General features: G+C 42.0%; 1 protein-coding gene across 3 annotated transcripts in view; it reads right to left on the bottom strand.

Annotated features, from left to right (window-relative positions):
• The window catches only part of PARL (presenilin associated rhomboid like), a 530,597-nt gene extending 516,717 nt beyond the window's left edge, over positions 1 to 13,880 (bottom strand). Inside the window, exons 1-7 of one of the 3 annotated variants that reach the window (XM_060241906.1) lie at positions 13,689 to 13,880; positions 10,388 to 10,580; positions 10,013 to 10,153; positions 6,560 to 6,608; positions 4,956 to 5,051; positions 1,234 to 1,383; positions 662 to 732 (exon numbers count right to left, since the gene is read on the bottom strand). In XM_060241906.1, coding sequence (XP_060097889.1) covers positions 662 to 732; positions 1,234 to 1,383; positions 4,956 to 5,051; positions 6,560 to 6,608; positions 10,013 to 10,153; positions 10,388 to 10,580; positions 13,689 to 13,843 — 855 coding nt within the window. In that variant the 5' untranslated portion in view covers positions 13,844 to 13,880. The remainder of the gene's footprint in view (positions 1 to 661; positions 733 to 1,233; positions 1,384 to 4,955; positions 5,052 to 6,559; positions 6,609 to 10,012; positions 10,154 to 10,387; positions 10,581 to 13,688) is intronic. The other 2 variants (XM_060241907.1, XM_060241908.1) reach the window with 2 other exon arrangements.
• Positions 13,881 to 17,665: the final 3,785 nt, after the last annotated feature.

Raw genomic sequence — 17,665 nt, 5'->3', positions numbered from 1 at the left:
TTCACAGTGCCACTACTTTGGTTTGCAGTAAATCCCCTTGAACTTAGTAGGGCAATTCAGACTAAGCATACAAATAATCAGTCAAGCAGTTAAACTATAACCCTCTGTAACAATTACTATGAATATTTTCAATTACAACAAGTGAAACTTGGTTCAAGGTAAAGATTTATAATGGAAAGTCTAGGTCATCAATGTAGTTGGCCTAATCAGTTCCTATTCTACTTCTGTAAGATAAAACCTAAAGAACTAAGTACCACAACTATTACATTATTTATAATATTCCTTTAGTGAATAGTTTATAAGATGTATGAGGCTGGGGAAGGGAAACACTGCTCTTTCTCGGCTCTGAGGGGTCAGGGGAGCTCCTCCGATCCCTCAGAGCCGAGAAAAAATGAGCCAGAGGCTCAAGGATGGCGTGAGTGGGGAGGGGGTGCCCACTCCCCAACCCTTGCTGGGACCTGGCACCCTAGGCAATTGCCTAGTTCACCGACACCCACGCATCGGTCCTGGCCGGGATTCAATTTACAGAAAAGTCTCCAGAGTTCATTAATGTCTCCTGTGCTCCTCCCCCACCAGTAAACCTATTTCTACTTAACACACTATGTTCAGAAAAGTTCCTGAAAAGCAGGTAAATTAGCTTGAATACAGAAGTGGAACTCACAGCTCCAAGTGATGGTCCAAATCTCCCTGTGGCTCCTTTGCAGACATAACTTACAAATGTGGAAACAACACCTAGAAAATTAGAATTTAGTTAGGAAATGCAGCATCACTAAGGAACCAAAGGCTCTTTTCTGTACTAGCCTCTTTTCTGTACTAGCCATCCCACTCATTTATCCAACTAAAGCTATTCTATGGAGGAGCAACTTTTAATTGACAGTGTCCTCTCCCAGATGATTACTTAGAAAGTTTATAAGCTACTCTCCAGAGGCATACTTGACTTGAATGTATGTACAATATGATAAGTATATCCTGCTCTCAAAGTTGCCTCAGTTTACAGCAAGGTAAATGCTTTCCTTTCCCTTATCTCCTTATTCTGGAACTTTAAAGCATGCTCTGAACTTTTAAGGCTTCTCTTCCTTTGCTTCTGCATGCAAAACAGGTATTCTACCACTAAGTCACAGCCCCTCCCCAAGCTACAATACAAAGTACTTTCTAAAAATTAGTTACATTTAAAGCAATTTTAGCAGGGTAGAATTAAACATCTAAATATAACCAAGTCTCTGAATTTATTACCAGCAGAGAAATATACTGCCATGAACTGCTCACGTCCCAGAAGAGAGACTATGCTGGTTGAGAAGCTCCACAGAACATACATGTTGGCTGCCATGTGCAGAAATGAGAAATGACTAAAAGTAGACAGGACCATGGGAAAGCACAAAACTCCTAGGTAAAAAGGGGGAAGGGGAAATCATTTTATTACTATATACACTCTTGATTTACAAATTTAAATGTTGGAGAGAACTTGGCAAGAGAAAGTATACATGTGCCATAAAATATCCATTGTGTTGTCCATCTAAAATGAAAAACCACTAGCAGTCTAAGTCCTATATGACAGTGGGGTTGGAGCGTCAGTTTTTAAATCATGCATTTAATAGAAATTGGTTGACCCTCTTATGCAGATCTATGGCATATGTTTCTGCAAAAACAAGATAATCCTAGGGTAAAGAGACTGATCACATGCAAAGATACAGAAAAATCTGTTTCCAAAGCTTCAAACTAATTGACTATCCATAACCATACACTCTTTAGATAGAGCATCGATCAGACCCTGCACTAAAGGTCTGATGAATTAGCTTCCCTATATTTCTTCCAAAACCCCTCACATAAAATGCAAATACACTGACTACACTTCAGAAACAAGAATAGGCATTTCTTTGTCTTCGTTGCAAGCATTTGTCATCATGACCTATCCCTCCTTCAGAAAATCCATCCTGCTGCTTGTGACTGATATCTCCTTACTGAGAATGGGCACAAACCAAAAAACAAATCACAGTTCAATTACAAACTGAACTGGTCCTTGGTTCATTTCAAACCAGTTTGTTTGGTCATGCCTAAACCAGAAAACAAACCACCTTTTTCCCCCTTGGTTAGTTTTTACAGTTCATTTTTCCAGACAGCCTGGCACTAATTCAATCAATCCCTAGGCAACGCTGGGGGTGGACTTCTGGGAGCCCAAGAAACACCCACAGTAGTTGTCTATAGCTTTATTGCCAGCTCTCAGAGCTCCCATTCTGCTCTGTGGGAGCAGACATTCTGACTCACTTTGCAGCACAAAGGAGAGAAGAGTTAGATTGTATTAAGAGCTGAAGCTGAGCTATCCTGGAGGCACCTGTTTTAGAGGGCTATAACTCAAATATTAATAATAATACATTTTATTTGTATCCCGCCCTCTCCGCCAAAGCAGGCTCAGGGCGGCTCACAACATGTAAATCAATATACACCAAACATTCATACAATTCAATAAATACATTAATAAAACCATTAAAATTAAGATTTATGGTGCTACATCTCAAACCTTCAGTAAATTTAGTGGCGGAAACGTCAACAGCGGATCTAACTTAACTCTGTATTTTGGCGAAGGCCATCTTAAAAAGAGTGGTCTTGCAGGCCCTGCGGAATTGATCAAGACTCCGCAGGGCCCGCACTTCATCCGGAAGTTGATTCCACCAGTGTGGAGCTACCAACGAAAAGGCCCGTTCTCGTGTGGTCTTCAATTTGGCCTTCTTCGGCCCAGGGATTGTCAACCAGTTTTTTCCCGCTGACCTCAGTACTCTCTGGGGCTCAGAGACGGTCTCTAAGGTAGACAGGCCCTTGACCATATAGGGCTTTAAAGGTAATAACCAGCACTTTGTAACGAACCCAATATACAACTGGCAGCCAGTGCAGCTCGCGCAGCCCCAGCTGTATGTGCTCCCACTTCGGGAGCCCTAATAACAGCTTAGCCACCGTGTTCTGCACCAGCTGCAGCTTCTGGGTTCAGCACAAAGGCAGCCCCATGTAGAGGGCATTACAGTAATCCAGTCTCGAGGTGACCGTTGCATGGATCACTGTTGCTAAGTCATGACGCTCCAGGAAGGGGGCCAACTGCCTCGCCCATCTCAGATGAAAAAACGCGGATTTGGCAGTGGTCGCTATCTGGGCCTCCATTAACAATGAAGGCTCCAGTAGAACCCCCAAGCTCTTGACTCTGTGTACCGCTTTCAGTGACACACCGTCAAAAACTGGGAGGGGGATTTCTCTCCCTGGAGTGCCACGACCCAAGCAAAGGACCTCCGTCTTCGTTGGATTCAGCTTCAACCTACTCAGCCTGAGCCAACCTGCCACGGCTTGCAAAGCAAGGTCCAGATTTTGTGGGATGCAGTCAGGCTGACCATCCATTAGCAGATAGAGCTGGGCATCATCCACATATTGGTGACACCCAAGCCCATACATCTGGGCAATCTGGGCAAGGGGGCGCATGTAGATATTAAATAACATCGGAGAGAGGACTGCCCCTTGCGGCACCCCACAATCTAGTGAGTGCCTCTAGGACAGCTCTCCCGCAATTGCCACCCTTTGTCTCCCTCCATCAAGGAAGAAGGAAAGCCACTATAAGGCCAACCCCCTGATCCCTGCGTCGGCAAGCCAGCGGGTCAGTAACTGATGGTCGACCATGTCAAACGCAGCCGACAGATCTAACAACATCAGCACTGCCACGCTGCCTCGGTCCAGGTGCCGCTGGAGGTCATCTACCAAAGCGACCAGCGCTGTCTCTGTCCCATGACCCGGGCGGAAGCCGGACTGGTAAGGATCTAAGATGGAAGCGTCATCCAGAAGGATCTAAGATGGAAGCGTCATCCAGAAAACCCTGCAACTGTAACGCTACTGCCCTCTCAATAATTTTACCCAAAAATGGTAAATTTGAGACCAGTAAATTTGCCAATTTGGCCTCTTTAAGAGGTATTGGAAAATGCCCCTCTGAGAGGGATCTATTTACAATGTCCCGTATAGGACATCTAAGTTCCCTCTGGCAAGATTTAATCAGCCAAGAGGGGCATGGGTCCAGATCACAAGTTGTTGAGAGTACAGTAGAGAGAATTCCGTCAACTTCCCCCAGGCTAAGTGTGTCAAAGTGATCCAGAACTGAACCAGAAGACAGGCATGGAGCCGCGAGTTCTTGCACTGTATCCAATGTGGCAGGAAGGTCATGGCGGAGCGACGTGATTTTGCCTGCAAAAAATATCCCAAATTCAATCTCTGCCAAACCTGGGGGGCAGGTGGAGGAGAGCCTGATGAAGACTCCCAGTGAGTTTGGCATCTCTAACTCATGAGGGGGCTGTTCTACACCTTCCAAACCAAACAAATCATGAACCAGTTGGAGAAATGAAATGAACCAATATGAACCATCAGTTCAGGCAATCAAATTAACCATGAACCAACACAAATCACTATTTTCCTGGTTCATGCCCATCTCTACTTCTTACCATTGTTTTAAAATAAGAACTAGAATCTGTTTCATAGTATTTGGGGGACTAAACCAATAGGTAGGTCCAAACTCATAAAAAGATTTGGATAACTAGTCATGAGAAGGAATCGATCCAGTTTTGAAGCCATGGGTTTCCATCACTTCTGCCTTATCAACTAAAGAACTGTTCACTGAAGTAAAGAAAAGTTCCATACTTTCAACTGCAAAAGGAATACCTAACATACACAATTCTAACCTGGCCAATACATCAGAAGTCAAGACAGTTCCAAATGTATAAAATCTTCATTTTGGCTATTCATTAATCTGGCAGTAACTATGCCAATTTCTCTGTTAAGGTATATTTTCATTTGTGTCTGAATTTCTAAGCTATGTATATTGCTGAATCTCTTTTTGATACTGAATTCCCGAATCATGCAGCGAAATCATGTGTCAATTAAAAAAACATAAAACTTACACAAATGTGTATGCATTATAATTACAGTACACTTACGAGAAGCTGGATTTGATGTAAAGTATGTAACCATTATCCGCTGCATAGCAGGTACCCGCCATAAGCAAAATACTAAGACATTTGCTGCTATAATACCTACAAATTTAAGATGAGTTTAGTGATAAAGTAGACAATCAGGAAAATGGTCCATTTTACAACATATACAGCACAAGATTTAACTCTTGTAAATACAATCACCATAAAATGACTATTTTACTAGTGTATTTAAGAATAACTGAATACAAGAAATTTTTAAATACACTTTCACTTTGTTCTATTGTTCTATTAAGGTTTTCATGTCCAGATGCACAAAATAGAGAAATACATTTTATGTATATCTCTTGCAACCATTATGCATAATTTATCAACAAGAACAGCATCTGATTATTTTCAGTTTTATATGGCAGTTTTAAAAAAAAAGCAAAACTAGAAATTTGAGTCATGATTGTGATAAAGCCTTGAATTTTCCACCTAATGGCAGAGAAAATACAAGAAAACTAAAAATTGACTGTCTAAAAAAAATAGGAACATCCTGCATTAGATAGATAATCGCAGTTTTCTTCCTAAAATACTGATTTTTTCCACTTACTGAATTTATTAAAAACATATATAGTATCTGCACATAAAGCAAAAAAATTTGTGGTTTTCTAGTAATAAGTACACAACTGACTCCAGCACCAACAACTGTACAAATACCCTAAAAGATAGGCTTATTCCATCTGAATAGACAGGTAATACTCTTCAGGAATAATCTGACTGAAATATGCCACCATACCATACAGAAATTAGGTGATATAAAACGTGTACATAATATTAGCTTAAAGAGGATATATGCTGAGTGTTTGGGAATATCTCTGCTACCTATATAACAAGGGTGGCCAAACTGCAGCTCAGAAGCAACAAATTGTGTGGCTCTTGAAGCCCCCAGCACTTTGTCAGTCAGCATGGAGAAAGCATCTCTTTTTAAAAATCACTTCTCCAAGCCAAGCCAGCTGGCAGCTTGAAGAATGCATTTGAAGTTGCTTTCTTACCACCTCTCCCTCCATTTGTCTGCCTTCCTTCTGTCATGTCTTACAGCTCCCAACATCTGGCATTTATGTCTTGTGGCTCTCAAACATCTGACGTTTATTCTATGTGGCTCTTATGTTAAGTAAGTTTGACCATCCCAGCTGTATAACATTCAAGCTGAGTTTATGTTCCCCATCCTGCTTGAAGGTACTAAAAGTCTAGCCAAAGTCAGAGATGTGAGCCATTCAGCAACAGCCTTGGCTCATAGCCTATGGCTTGCAACTTGTGGCTGTGAGTCAACTACCCAGCAGATCTAGGACCAGCCTGGAATTCATGCTGCATATTTTTGTTTTCTCTTTTACATGTGTTCAAATTCTGTTGGGGGGGGGGGTGTTGTTTTTGTTTGGGGGGAAGCTGCTTTGGGGGTCATAGCAGAGACAAAAGCAGCATATAAACGGCAAAATAAATAGAGAAGCAAAATAAACATATAGATAGGCAGGACTGCCCTAAGTTTAACAGCCATCCAGTGACATACTGTACCTGTTTGCCATATCTCTCTTCCTGAGAATGTCTAATACTTGTAAGCTAACACAAACCTGAGACAGCACGTTGCCCTTCACTCAGTGATTTCCACCACAGGTTAATCTGAAAAAGAATGAACAAAAGCATCTGGATATCATTCAGTATCCAGCTCCTCAAGGAATTAAACACACACGTACACACACCATTCAGTTTTCAACATATAGAAGCATCTGAGAGATTTCACAAAATTAATACTCTTATCCCAGAATTTCCGAAAGAAAACTATACAGAAATGTTCATTTTGAATGGATGATCACACTGTAGTTCCTCTCTAGTTTATTAAAGCACACAAGTAAGTCTATCAGTTGCTCTCTGTTGATGATCTGGTCATTTCCACTGTTTCACACAATGAGGAAAATCAGAGCTATAATTGACATATAAAAGAAGCCACAATATTCTGCTTTGTTTCCCTCTTACATGTACCAACTAAGAAGAAGAAAAATGTCCAGTTTCAAAAGGAAGCTTGGCAGAGCTTTATTTTTTGACAAAGCTATAACATGACAACATATACCAATTTATATGCTCTGACAGGATTTTCTGCTTCATGAACTTTTTATGATTTATTTCTAGAATCTTCTTATGTGAGTTTCCAGTGAGTCTAGTACAGGGGTGTCAGTGGCCCAGGGGCTGAATCAGGCCCCCAGAGGGCTCCTATCAGGCCCCCAAGCAACTGGCTCGCCTGCTTCTTTCTGCATCTCAGCTTCCTTTGCAAAGCTTGCTCAACTGCGCAGAAGCTACAGAGCAAAACCTTGATTTTTTTCCATTGGCTGAGGCTCCTTCCCCTCCTGGTCCATGGAGAAGGAAGGAAAGAGCCACAGTTTCCTGGATACCATGGAAGAAATACAAAGAAAACACCTTTCAGACCAACAAGTGCTAATGTTTTAAGCATGTTTTATTTAAAAAAAACCCTTCAGTTTGTGTCTTTTTAAAAGTGTATATCTCTGCTACTTAATCTTAAATAGGTACACACATGGCCCAGCCTGATATGGCCCAGCCCAACAAAGTCTCATGTATGGCAGATCTGGCCCTCATAACAAATGAGTCTGACACCCCCAGTTAGTATTTCAAGCATCTGAGGTAAACCTTTGAATAGCAACCCCAAACCTTCCCTTAGCCTCTCAAAATGACAGACTCTCCTCCCCTCCTGATCTAGTTTTGTCCACAGAGAAAGCATGAGCAAACCACATAGACAGGTAAGAAGATCCTCCCCTAACTTTGAGGTAGATTCCAGAAGTGCTTTGAGGTAGATGCCAGAGCTACTGGAAACAACACAGCTATTAGTATTTATTTGTAGCCCATCTCTCTTACTGAAGGTCAAGGTGGATTACAAGAAGAAGAAGAAGATATTGGATTTATATCCCGCCCTCCACTCCGAAGAGTCTCAGAGCGGCTCACAATCTCCTTTACCTTCCTCCCCCACAACAGACACCCTGTGAGGTGGGTGGGGCTGGAGAGGGCCCTCACAGCAGCTGCCCTTTCAAGGACAACCCCTGCCAGAGCTATGGCGGACCCAAGGCCATTCCAGCAGGTGCAAGTAGAGAAGTGGGGAATCAAACCCGGTTCTCCCAGATAAGAGTCCGCACACTTAACCACTACACCAAACTGGCTCTTACACAATGTAAAATGCTGCAATCAAATACAGGGCACATCCAACAAACAATGCTCAACTTGTGTAATATGACATTAGGCCATCCAGGTTTGGGGGAATGGAATATAGCAACCCCACCCAAGCAACCCCATGCTTTTGGAGATTAATTTGCTATAGCATTTTTTTATGCTATGGAATAATGTCTTGCTTCCTGTGTACTTGTTCTTCAAAGTCACATACACTTGAAGATAACAGACCCTGGTTGGCTGCCTCTTACATACTTGTCTATGGCTTTTGAAATAAGTACAGACTCTATCCCAGAGAGCAGGTAACTTCTTAGAAATATCTTTACTTTCTTTTACATTTGAGACTCTAACCCAGAGAGCAGATAACTTCTTAGAAATATCTTTATTTTCTTTTACATTATCTTATCTCCTATCAAGCCAAATTCTACCAAATGTATCAATCTGCTCCATGATCAAAGCTTTCCATCCTATACTGAATGTTCTGCTGTGATAAAGTTTGGGTTTGTAGGAGAATAAGTAATCCCCAAATGTCTAAAGAGCAGGAAAAAAAGTTAAGTGCCTACATGAAGTGAAAACAAGAGAATAATATTTTCTTTTCTGGTTTTTCTTTAAAACAGGAACATTCTAAGCGTATAAAGCTAAGAGGATGGGTAAAAACAAAACCCTTGCCAGTTCTGGATCCTGCACATCAATTCAGTTCTGAGGACTCTTTTTAAGCCACTTAATGTTTTATACTTTATGCCCTGGCTAGGTTTTAAATTGTCAATAACTTGTATTGTGTTTTTATGATGCTTTATTTTGTTAGCCAACTCCAGCAGCGTCCATGGAGGTGGCAAGGACATTTTCAAAATAAATAAATAAACTTTATATGCCTGGGACCGGCATACCTGAGGGACCGTCTCTTCCCATATGAGCCCTGGAGGCCACTACGATCGGCCACTCAACATCTTCTGACCACCCCTGGCCCAAGGAACTTTTGCCTTGCCTCAACCAGGGCCAGGGCTTTTTTGACCCTGGCCCCGACCTGGTGGAATCAGCTCTCTATGAAGGTTCGGACCCTCTCGGATTTGTTACCATTCCAGAGGGTCTGTAAGAAGCAGCTGTTCCACCAGGCCTTTGGCTGAGGCAGGCGGGCATCCTTATCTTGCAACATCTAACTGGTCTCCCAACACTGACTACCACCTGGACTGGTGGGAAAATCGGGCCAATATAGTTGACATCTTCTGGACACCTAAGCTGTGAATTTAACTGTCCACACTATCCACGCTGCCTTAAGTTAAATCCGAGCTACTGGCTTAACTGTTTTAACTTTTAATATGTTCTAATTGTTCAACTGTTTTACTGTTTTATTGTTTATTTATTGACTGTTGTATTGTAATTGTTGGTTTTAATTGTTTGACATGTTGGAATCCGCCCTGGGCCCATTATGGGAAATTATAAATCGACATAAATAAATATACAAACAAACAAACAAACTGCACAACGTAAACTGTCAAAGCAGGAAATACGCAAGCACCCTATTATAGTTGCACAACCATCTTGGAAATACAGTAAACATAATGCCATAAAAGTCAAATACACATTTTTTTTGTGATTTTAATATCCATGCAGTTTTAGAATGCTTTATACAGTGCAATATTACACAAAAAGCTGAAATTGTTTTATTTGAGATTCACTAACAATATTAAGGTATCTTGCAAAGTCCCTGGATATTAAAACAGAGCAGAGAAAGTGTAAATGAATTTGTCCAAAACAGTAAAAAAATGACTAACTAGTTAGCAAAGAGCACCTGTGTTTTAATATGTTTCACAACAAGAACAAAATTTGTATTATACAAAACAAGTTTCACATACCTCCTTTCTGATGCTCTGCCCCGAACGTAGTTTAATCTTATCCATCCATTCTGTTCGAGTATTTTCAAAATACTTCTGGAACTTTGTTTTGAGAGTTTCATATTGCCAAATAGCTGCTGAGCCAAAAGCACAGCCTGAAAACTGTAAATATATTTATAATCAAGGTATGTAGTATGACAATAAGATGTAGGAGAGTAACTATAGAACTGTAACACTACTTTATACACCATTTTGGCTCTTCCTGCCAAAATCCAACCTCTCTAACTCAGAAACCCTCTTCTATATATAATTATATCTTGCTTCTTAATAAATCAGTCTGTGTCAGTGACAAAGGATAACTCTTAATGTGATGTAACACACTGAAAGCATTATTACCCCAATTGTGAAGAAGAAGGGCTTCACAAGCTTCTTCACTGAATGAGAAGGCGTCGGAAAGACTACATCCTCTACTGGAGGAGACAAACCACTTCTCTGTGGTTTGGTACTGGTTCCCGAGTTAGGTCTTTGAAAAGAAGTCTTCTGTGCTGGTCTTCTGAATCCATTTCTTTGTTGTGTATACAAGGTAGACCTGACCAACAAAATACATACCAAACACAAAAGGAACACATTTTAAATACATCCTGTTTATGAAAAAAACCCCACCATTTTCTTTATTAGGTTGGGGGGGGACCCTTCTCTAGCACTCATAAGAAAATTGACTGGTTTCATTTATTCAATTTTTAGCCTACCCTTTCCACAAATGGGCTCAGGGCGAGGTACAAAATAATCATAAATATAGAATATACATATAAACAAATTTAAAACTATCAACATTTAAAACCATAATCTAATATACAAAGATGATGACTAAAATATCTTCCATATATTTCCAATCCATCCAGTGAGCATAATTTATCTTCAGCTCTTGAGGGGCCGAGTCTGCTTTAAACTGAATTTCAGAAAGAGCAACAAAGCAACAGGAGGGGCCTGACAGATCTGACCAGTGGTCCATCTAGTGCAGTATTCTATCTCACACAGTGACCATCTAGTTCTCCTGGAGGGCCACCAACACGGGATAGAGGCCAATACCTTCCCCTGATGTTGCCTCTTGGCACTGGGATTCAGATCGACTGCCTCTAAACATGGAGATTCCCCTCAGTCATCATGGCTAGTAGCCATATACTAATCCTCCATGGCTATTTGGCCATCATTACATTCTCTAGCAGCAAATTCCACATTTTAATAACTCTGTGTAAAGAAGCATTTCCTTTTGTCTGTCCTAAATCAACTGCCCATCAGCTTCACTGAATGCCCTCAAGTTCTAGGATTTTGGAAGAGGGAGAAAAATGTCTCTTTGTTAACTCTCTCCACCTTACACATAATTTTATAAACCTCTATCATGTCCCATTGCCTTAGCCATCTTTTTTCTAAACTGAAAAGTCCCAGACTCTTCAGCCTTTCCTCATAGGGAAGATGCTTCAACCCCAATCATCTTAGCTGCCCTTAGCTGTATTTTTTCAGCTCTACAATGTCCTAATGCACCAAAGTGTTATGATTTCTTTAAGATTTTGCTTCATCTGCCTCTTTAACTTTCGGTGTGAGTGTATATCAGTTTTTTTCAAAAACAAGTTGTCTTAAATGATGAAGGTGATACCATGAAAATGCCAAGACAAATAGACAGCACTCTATTTGCCTTAGCATTGTTTATCATCATCTTCATCTCTGCATTTATAATCCTGCTTTTCACCTGATAGTCCTAAGGAGGTGGCTTAACAAGAAACCTCTATGTTTATGTATACTTTCAAAAGATCTGTTGAGCCCTGCAAAACCATAATGAGACCATTACTAGAATCTAGCTTTGCCGCATGTAATTAAAAAATGTAATTTCAAGTACTTTAAGATGCAAAGAGCTACAAGAATGAATCAACATCTTGAAAAGAATGAAAACAAAAATTAACCCATCACTGTCAAAGGACCTTTAAGAGCACATTCTAGATAAAAGACGAGCTTTGTGATTAGCTACCCTCCTTAACTAAATTCGGGGGGGGGGGGGGGGTTTGCTTCACTATTCACACACTCTCATAGCATCAGTGCTCACAGACAAATGTTCTCCAGGCAGTATTAAAATGATTCTTCCAACAACAAAAAAGCATCCAACAAATAGGAGAAATAATACTAAATCGCATTAAGATAAGAATACCAAGAAAGTGGCTTGTTTATTTTGCTTATCCATTATGAACTCCTTGTTAAAATAAAAAGTTTAGTCCTATTCTTCTCATTTGGAACATATATTTCTCCTCCAACAAAAAAGATCATCATCTCACAATGAAAAAGACAAAAATGCCACGAAAAGTTAAAGGCAGTAGGAAAAAATGGAAGACTCACCATGGGATGAATTGACTAAATAAAGGAAGCCATAGCCTTTAGTTTGCAAGACCCAAGCACGGCTGTTAATGATAGGACATTTTCAGGTTATTAATTTGTATGGGCCTCATAAATCAGAAGTGATTTAATGGCACATAATACACATGTATGTCTCACAGGGTGCCCCAGTACGATTTAGGATGCATAATTAATTGAAAATAACTGCAATCTTTTCATTTACTTTTATCAGATCAGGCCCAAGTATCCATAATCATGAAACTGTTTTGAGTTCAATCTGTGTGCAAATTCGCATTGCCATTTTTCACTCAGAAAATTTACAAAAATTCAGGACCTCTAACGCCTAGATTTGCATGACTAAATTGCAAGAACTAGGGTTGGCAATCCCCAGGTGGGGGCAGGGGATCCCCTGGTTTGGAGGCCCTCCCCCCGCTTCAGGGTCGTCAGAAAGCGGGGGGGGGGCAGGGGAGGGAAATGTCTGCTGGGAACTCTATTATTCCCTATGGAGATTTATTCCCATAGAAAATCATGGAGAATTGATCCGCGGGTATCTGGGGCTCTGGAGAGGGCTTTTTGGGGGTAGAGGCACTAAATTTTCAGTATAGCATCTAGTGCCTCTCCCCAAAATACCCCCCAAGTTTCAAAAGGATTGGACCAGGGGGTCCAATTCTATGATCCCCAAAAGAAGGTGCCCCTATCCTTCATTATTTCCTATGGAAGGAAGGAATTGAAAAGGTGCCTTTAAATGTGATGGCCCGAACTCCCTTTGGAGTTCAATTATGCTTGTCACAGCCTTGATCTTGGCTCCACCCCTAATGTCTCCTGGCTCCACCCCCAAAGTCCCCAGATATTTCTTGAATTGGACTTGGCAACGTAGCAACGTAATAAGAAGGGAAAAGAGGATCAGAGCAACTCCCGTCTCCCCCCACCCCCGATCATTTGGTTCATAAGACTTCTGCTGACATTTCTCCTCTGGGGAGCCTCCTCAGTTTTTGGTCAGAGACAGAAAGCTAAACCATGCCTGCATGAGCCCTTAAACATCAATACCCACACCTTCACACAATTTCTCATCATGCTTTCCTACACAGGGGGTAGGGAAAGAGACAAGTGCAGAATCTGGATCCCGTTTATTTAAAAACATGACACCTAGGAAACGCTAGAATCAGAAGAGCCCATCTTACTAAATTACTCATCCGTGCTCTGGACGCTTATTCTCGCAGCGCTTTTTAAGGACTCTACCCCACTGCGTGCGCCATCCCAAACTCACTTCCCCGAACTCCACCGGCTTCCTCCAGAAGAAAGTGAGTTCTCGTACCTACGTGCCCGAGTTCCACTACTCCAGAACTCCCGTCTAACCCAAACACGGGCACAGCAAGTCCACGCCATCTTCCTCAACTCCCTAAAATAACCCTTCCGGGTTGCCAATCCTCTCCAGCCGCCATCTTGAAAGCGGCAGCACTGACGCAGCATAAACACGTCACAGGAAAACGAAGGACACCTTGAAAGGTTCCGTGTTGCTCAGTATTCTCGGTGGGTTATATCTGTTGGGCTTAAAGGTGCAACCTGATTCCTGGTTTGTTCTACTAAATAATGCACTTCCAATCCGCTTTCAGTGCACTTTCCAACTGGTTTTAACTGTCTCTCTCTCTCGGCTTGGCTTTGGAAAATGGATTGAAAATAGATTGAAAGTGCATTATTTCGTGTGTGTGATCGCAGCCTCAGTCTCTCTGACTCCATTTTGAAGCGATTGTGATTCGTTTGGGTCGTATCCTCATTTTATCAAAATCCCTTTCGTACACCCTCAAAGCTGAACTGCGTATTGTGGCTGCCTCTTCAAAACAGGATCCTTTCCTTGCGTACTTAAACGACATCTATCGTTTGCGGTGTGGTGCAGTGGGCTACAGTATTAGGCTTTGACTGGAGAATGTCATGTTCATGTCTCCATCCGTGAACTTCACTTTGAATTAGTCAGTGAGGGAGTCGAGAGGTTGGCAGCAGAATAAAGGCGGATGATTGTTTCCTCTTTGCGTGGATTGTTTCCTCTTTGCGCTGATGTAAAGCTGCAGCTCTGCGGCCACCTCAGTGATGGCAGGCTTGAGGCAGATTGCTTCACGGCTAGAGGGGAAGTGTTGGGAAGAAAAGCTAAATCTATATGAACCTTCTACTGCCCCCCCCCCCACGGAACTCTCCCAAATCACATGTCAAAGCCAAGACTGCAGACTGAACCTTTAAAAAATGGATCCAGTACTTTGCAGCACAGCAATGGCACAAAAACATGGATTGGAGGCATGGATCCTCATGAATTCAAAACGTGGATCCTCACAAATTCATATGATCTTTACATGAAACAAAACAATATAAAACTACCTTTGTATTGTAGATTATGGCAGACTAGTCAGCACCACAAAAATCATGCATCCACCATTTTGTGGCACCATGGTGTCACAAAAGCGTCATTCCAAAGCTTGGAGCCTCACAATTTTTTTAGTCACCCAAAATGCACTATTAAATCATGTTATCACGTCCATAGTCACATATTACACGAGAAAAATCACAGATTCATGTCACTGCCTCATGGTGCCACGAAGGCAGAAAATTGTGGTTTGAAACACATCCACATGGATCATCAGGATTTTTACATATGGTCACACGCACACCAAATTCATTGTCCAATCATGGCCATAACCTATAACACAAAAGTCATGCCTCCATCACTATGTGCAAGTGCTGAAGCACAAAAATACAGTTCCAAAGCATGAGGCCTCATGTCTTTTGCACTGCATCATCCCAAACTCACCATCTATAGCCAGAGTTTACATAACAAAAATCACATCCACTGCTTTGTGGCACACAAATATGTGATTCCAAAGTACAGATTCCCAGGATTTTTACATTGGGTCATTCCAAACTCACTAGCCAATCACATAGCCACAATTTGTGTCACAAAAAATCATGGATCCACTGCTTTATGGCACCACTGTGGCACAAAACTCTTGTTCTAAAGCATGGATTCTCTTCTACTTTTGGTCACCCCAAACGCACCATCACATCATATGCCACATCCATGCCCACAGTCCGCACCACAAAAATCACAGATTATCCCTTGTGGCACTGCCACAGCACTAAAACTTGAATTCAAGGCATGGATTTTAAAGTTGGATCATGCAAAACTCACCATCAAATCACTTATCATCAGAGCTTTTTATAGAAAAGCCCGGCAGGAACTCATTTGCATATTAGGCCACACCCCTAATGTCACTGTAAGTCACTGATGTCACCCATTCAGTAGGTTACTTTCCACATATTGACACAGAACAGTACAGAGCCATCAGCTGCATTTCATGGATGTGTGTTCTCACACAGCCCAATGAAAGACCTTGTTTTGCCCCCCCCCCCAAAAAAACATGGCTAAATAGAGAGAAAGCCATGTGCAGCAGAGTGGGCAGCAGCAGGCCCAGCTTATCCTGGGAGGGGGAACTCGTGAGTGGCTCCACCTCTCTCACTCTCTTCGCAAACCCATTGGAGGCTGGAGACAGCAGAGAGAATGGAGCACGTGGTCTGGAAACGTGGCTGCCTAGCGCTTCCCTCTGCCAGAGACTTTTTTTGAGCTGGAGCCCTAGCCAAGCCAGACAGAACTGTGTTCTGCGGCGGAATTTCTTTTTGGGGCTCTCTGCTGGTCAAGCTATGGAAGGGGCTGAACTGCACTAGAGAACAGGAGACTGTCTCTATGCTGATCATGCCTTTCTAAATGGGACTTGGGACTTAGATTCTAACTGGGAAAATGTAGACTAATAGGGTGAAGTCCCTGTTGGGACTTAGATTTTTCAGTATGCTCTCTGCTTTATTGTAGAACTATGCTTTATGCTTGACTGAATTCTAACTGTGTAACTGATTTCTGAAAGTTATCTAAACTGTTTTGCTTTTCTATCCATATATTTTAAACAAACCTTCTGTCTAAAGGAGGAAATTGGAGTCTAATAAAGACAATCTGTAAAGTCTTGAAACTTATTATTGTGTATCTATTAGCCTTCTGATAACTGCAGGTTGTTTTGGTTTCTGGGGTTGGTTTTGGGTTTGTGTTGATATTTTTTAATATTGGATTTATATCCCGCCCTCCATGCGAATGTGAGTCTCAGAGCGGCTCACAATCTCCTTTATCTTCCTCCCCCACAACAGACACCCTGTGAGGTGGGTGGGGCTCACAGCAGCTGCCCTTTCAAGGACAACCTCTGCCAGAGCTATGGCTGACCCAAGGCCATTTCAGCAGGTGCAAGTGGAGGAGTGGGGAATCAAACCCGGTTCTCCCAGAAGAGTCTGCACACTTAACCACTGCACCAAATTGGCTCTCAAAGTTGCTGAGGGTACAAAACACACCCTGAAACACGTTTCTGCTTTTTTAAAAAAAGTCCTGCTTGTAATGAACTGTTGTTATTGTTAAATTGCCTGGGTCCTCACTTTTCTTTGGTCATGGTTAAAAGGTACTTGCTAATAAGGAAGATACAGGGGTTGGGTGGATGCTCTGGGCCCTCGCATATATATATCCTTATCAGAGTGGTGGCAGCCAGTAGAAGGCCTTTCCTGATCCCTGCTGTGTGACAACCCCAGATAAAACTTGTTATTGACCTCCCATAAAACTTCAATATAGCATCAGAGAGTTTTGGATTCATGTTTTTGTTCCATGGTGGTGTCAGTGACTGGTAGCTTACAAGTGAAGCATGTCAGATCATCTACTGTCAAAGCAGGGAAGTCATGTGATAAGGATCACAAGGCAGGCTGATGCAATGTCTGGAAAGTACCTAAGTCACAGTGAGTCAGCAAATTCACCTGATTGGTGGGCTGGAATATATAAGGAGCTGAGTGCTAGAGACTTTTTCCTCTTTGTATGATTGATAGTCTGGCGAAGCACTTTGAAGCTCTGTATTGTAAATATATTGCACTTTCTGTAAATATCTGTAAATATACTTATAGTTCTGGAAGAACTGGTGTGGAGTCTCTCCTTGTCGGCGTGTCTGCTATTATCAGCCTATTCGGCTCAGTTCTCGGTTATCTCTCGCTATCCGTCCGGGTTATGGGCCCAGACTGCGAGTTGAGCTGTTGAGCTGGTGTTTGGCTGTGAAGGTGCGTGTGGAGGAGAGTCGTGCAGGACAGAAGTGAATGAGCGAGTCTGAGGAAAGTGCCAAGGACATCTCGTTATCCTTGTTGGTGAGTGACGAGGGGGAGGACGGAGTTCAGCTATCAGAAGAGGTCAGAGATATGGCTCAACTTCAGGCTGTGCCGGTGGAGAAGCTAACC

Source organism: Heteronotia binoei, chromosome 6 (genome assembly GCF_032191835.1).
Source record: "Heteronotia binoei isolate CCM8104 ecotype False Entrance Well chromosome 6, APGP_CSIRO_Hbin_v1, whole genome shotgun sequence".
Taxonomy (NCBI): Eukaryota; Metazoa; Chordata; class Lepidosauria; order Squamata; family Gekkonidae; genus Heteronotia; species Heteronotia binoei.
This window is presented reverse-complemented; position numbering and strand designations above follow the sequence as displayed.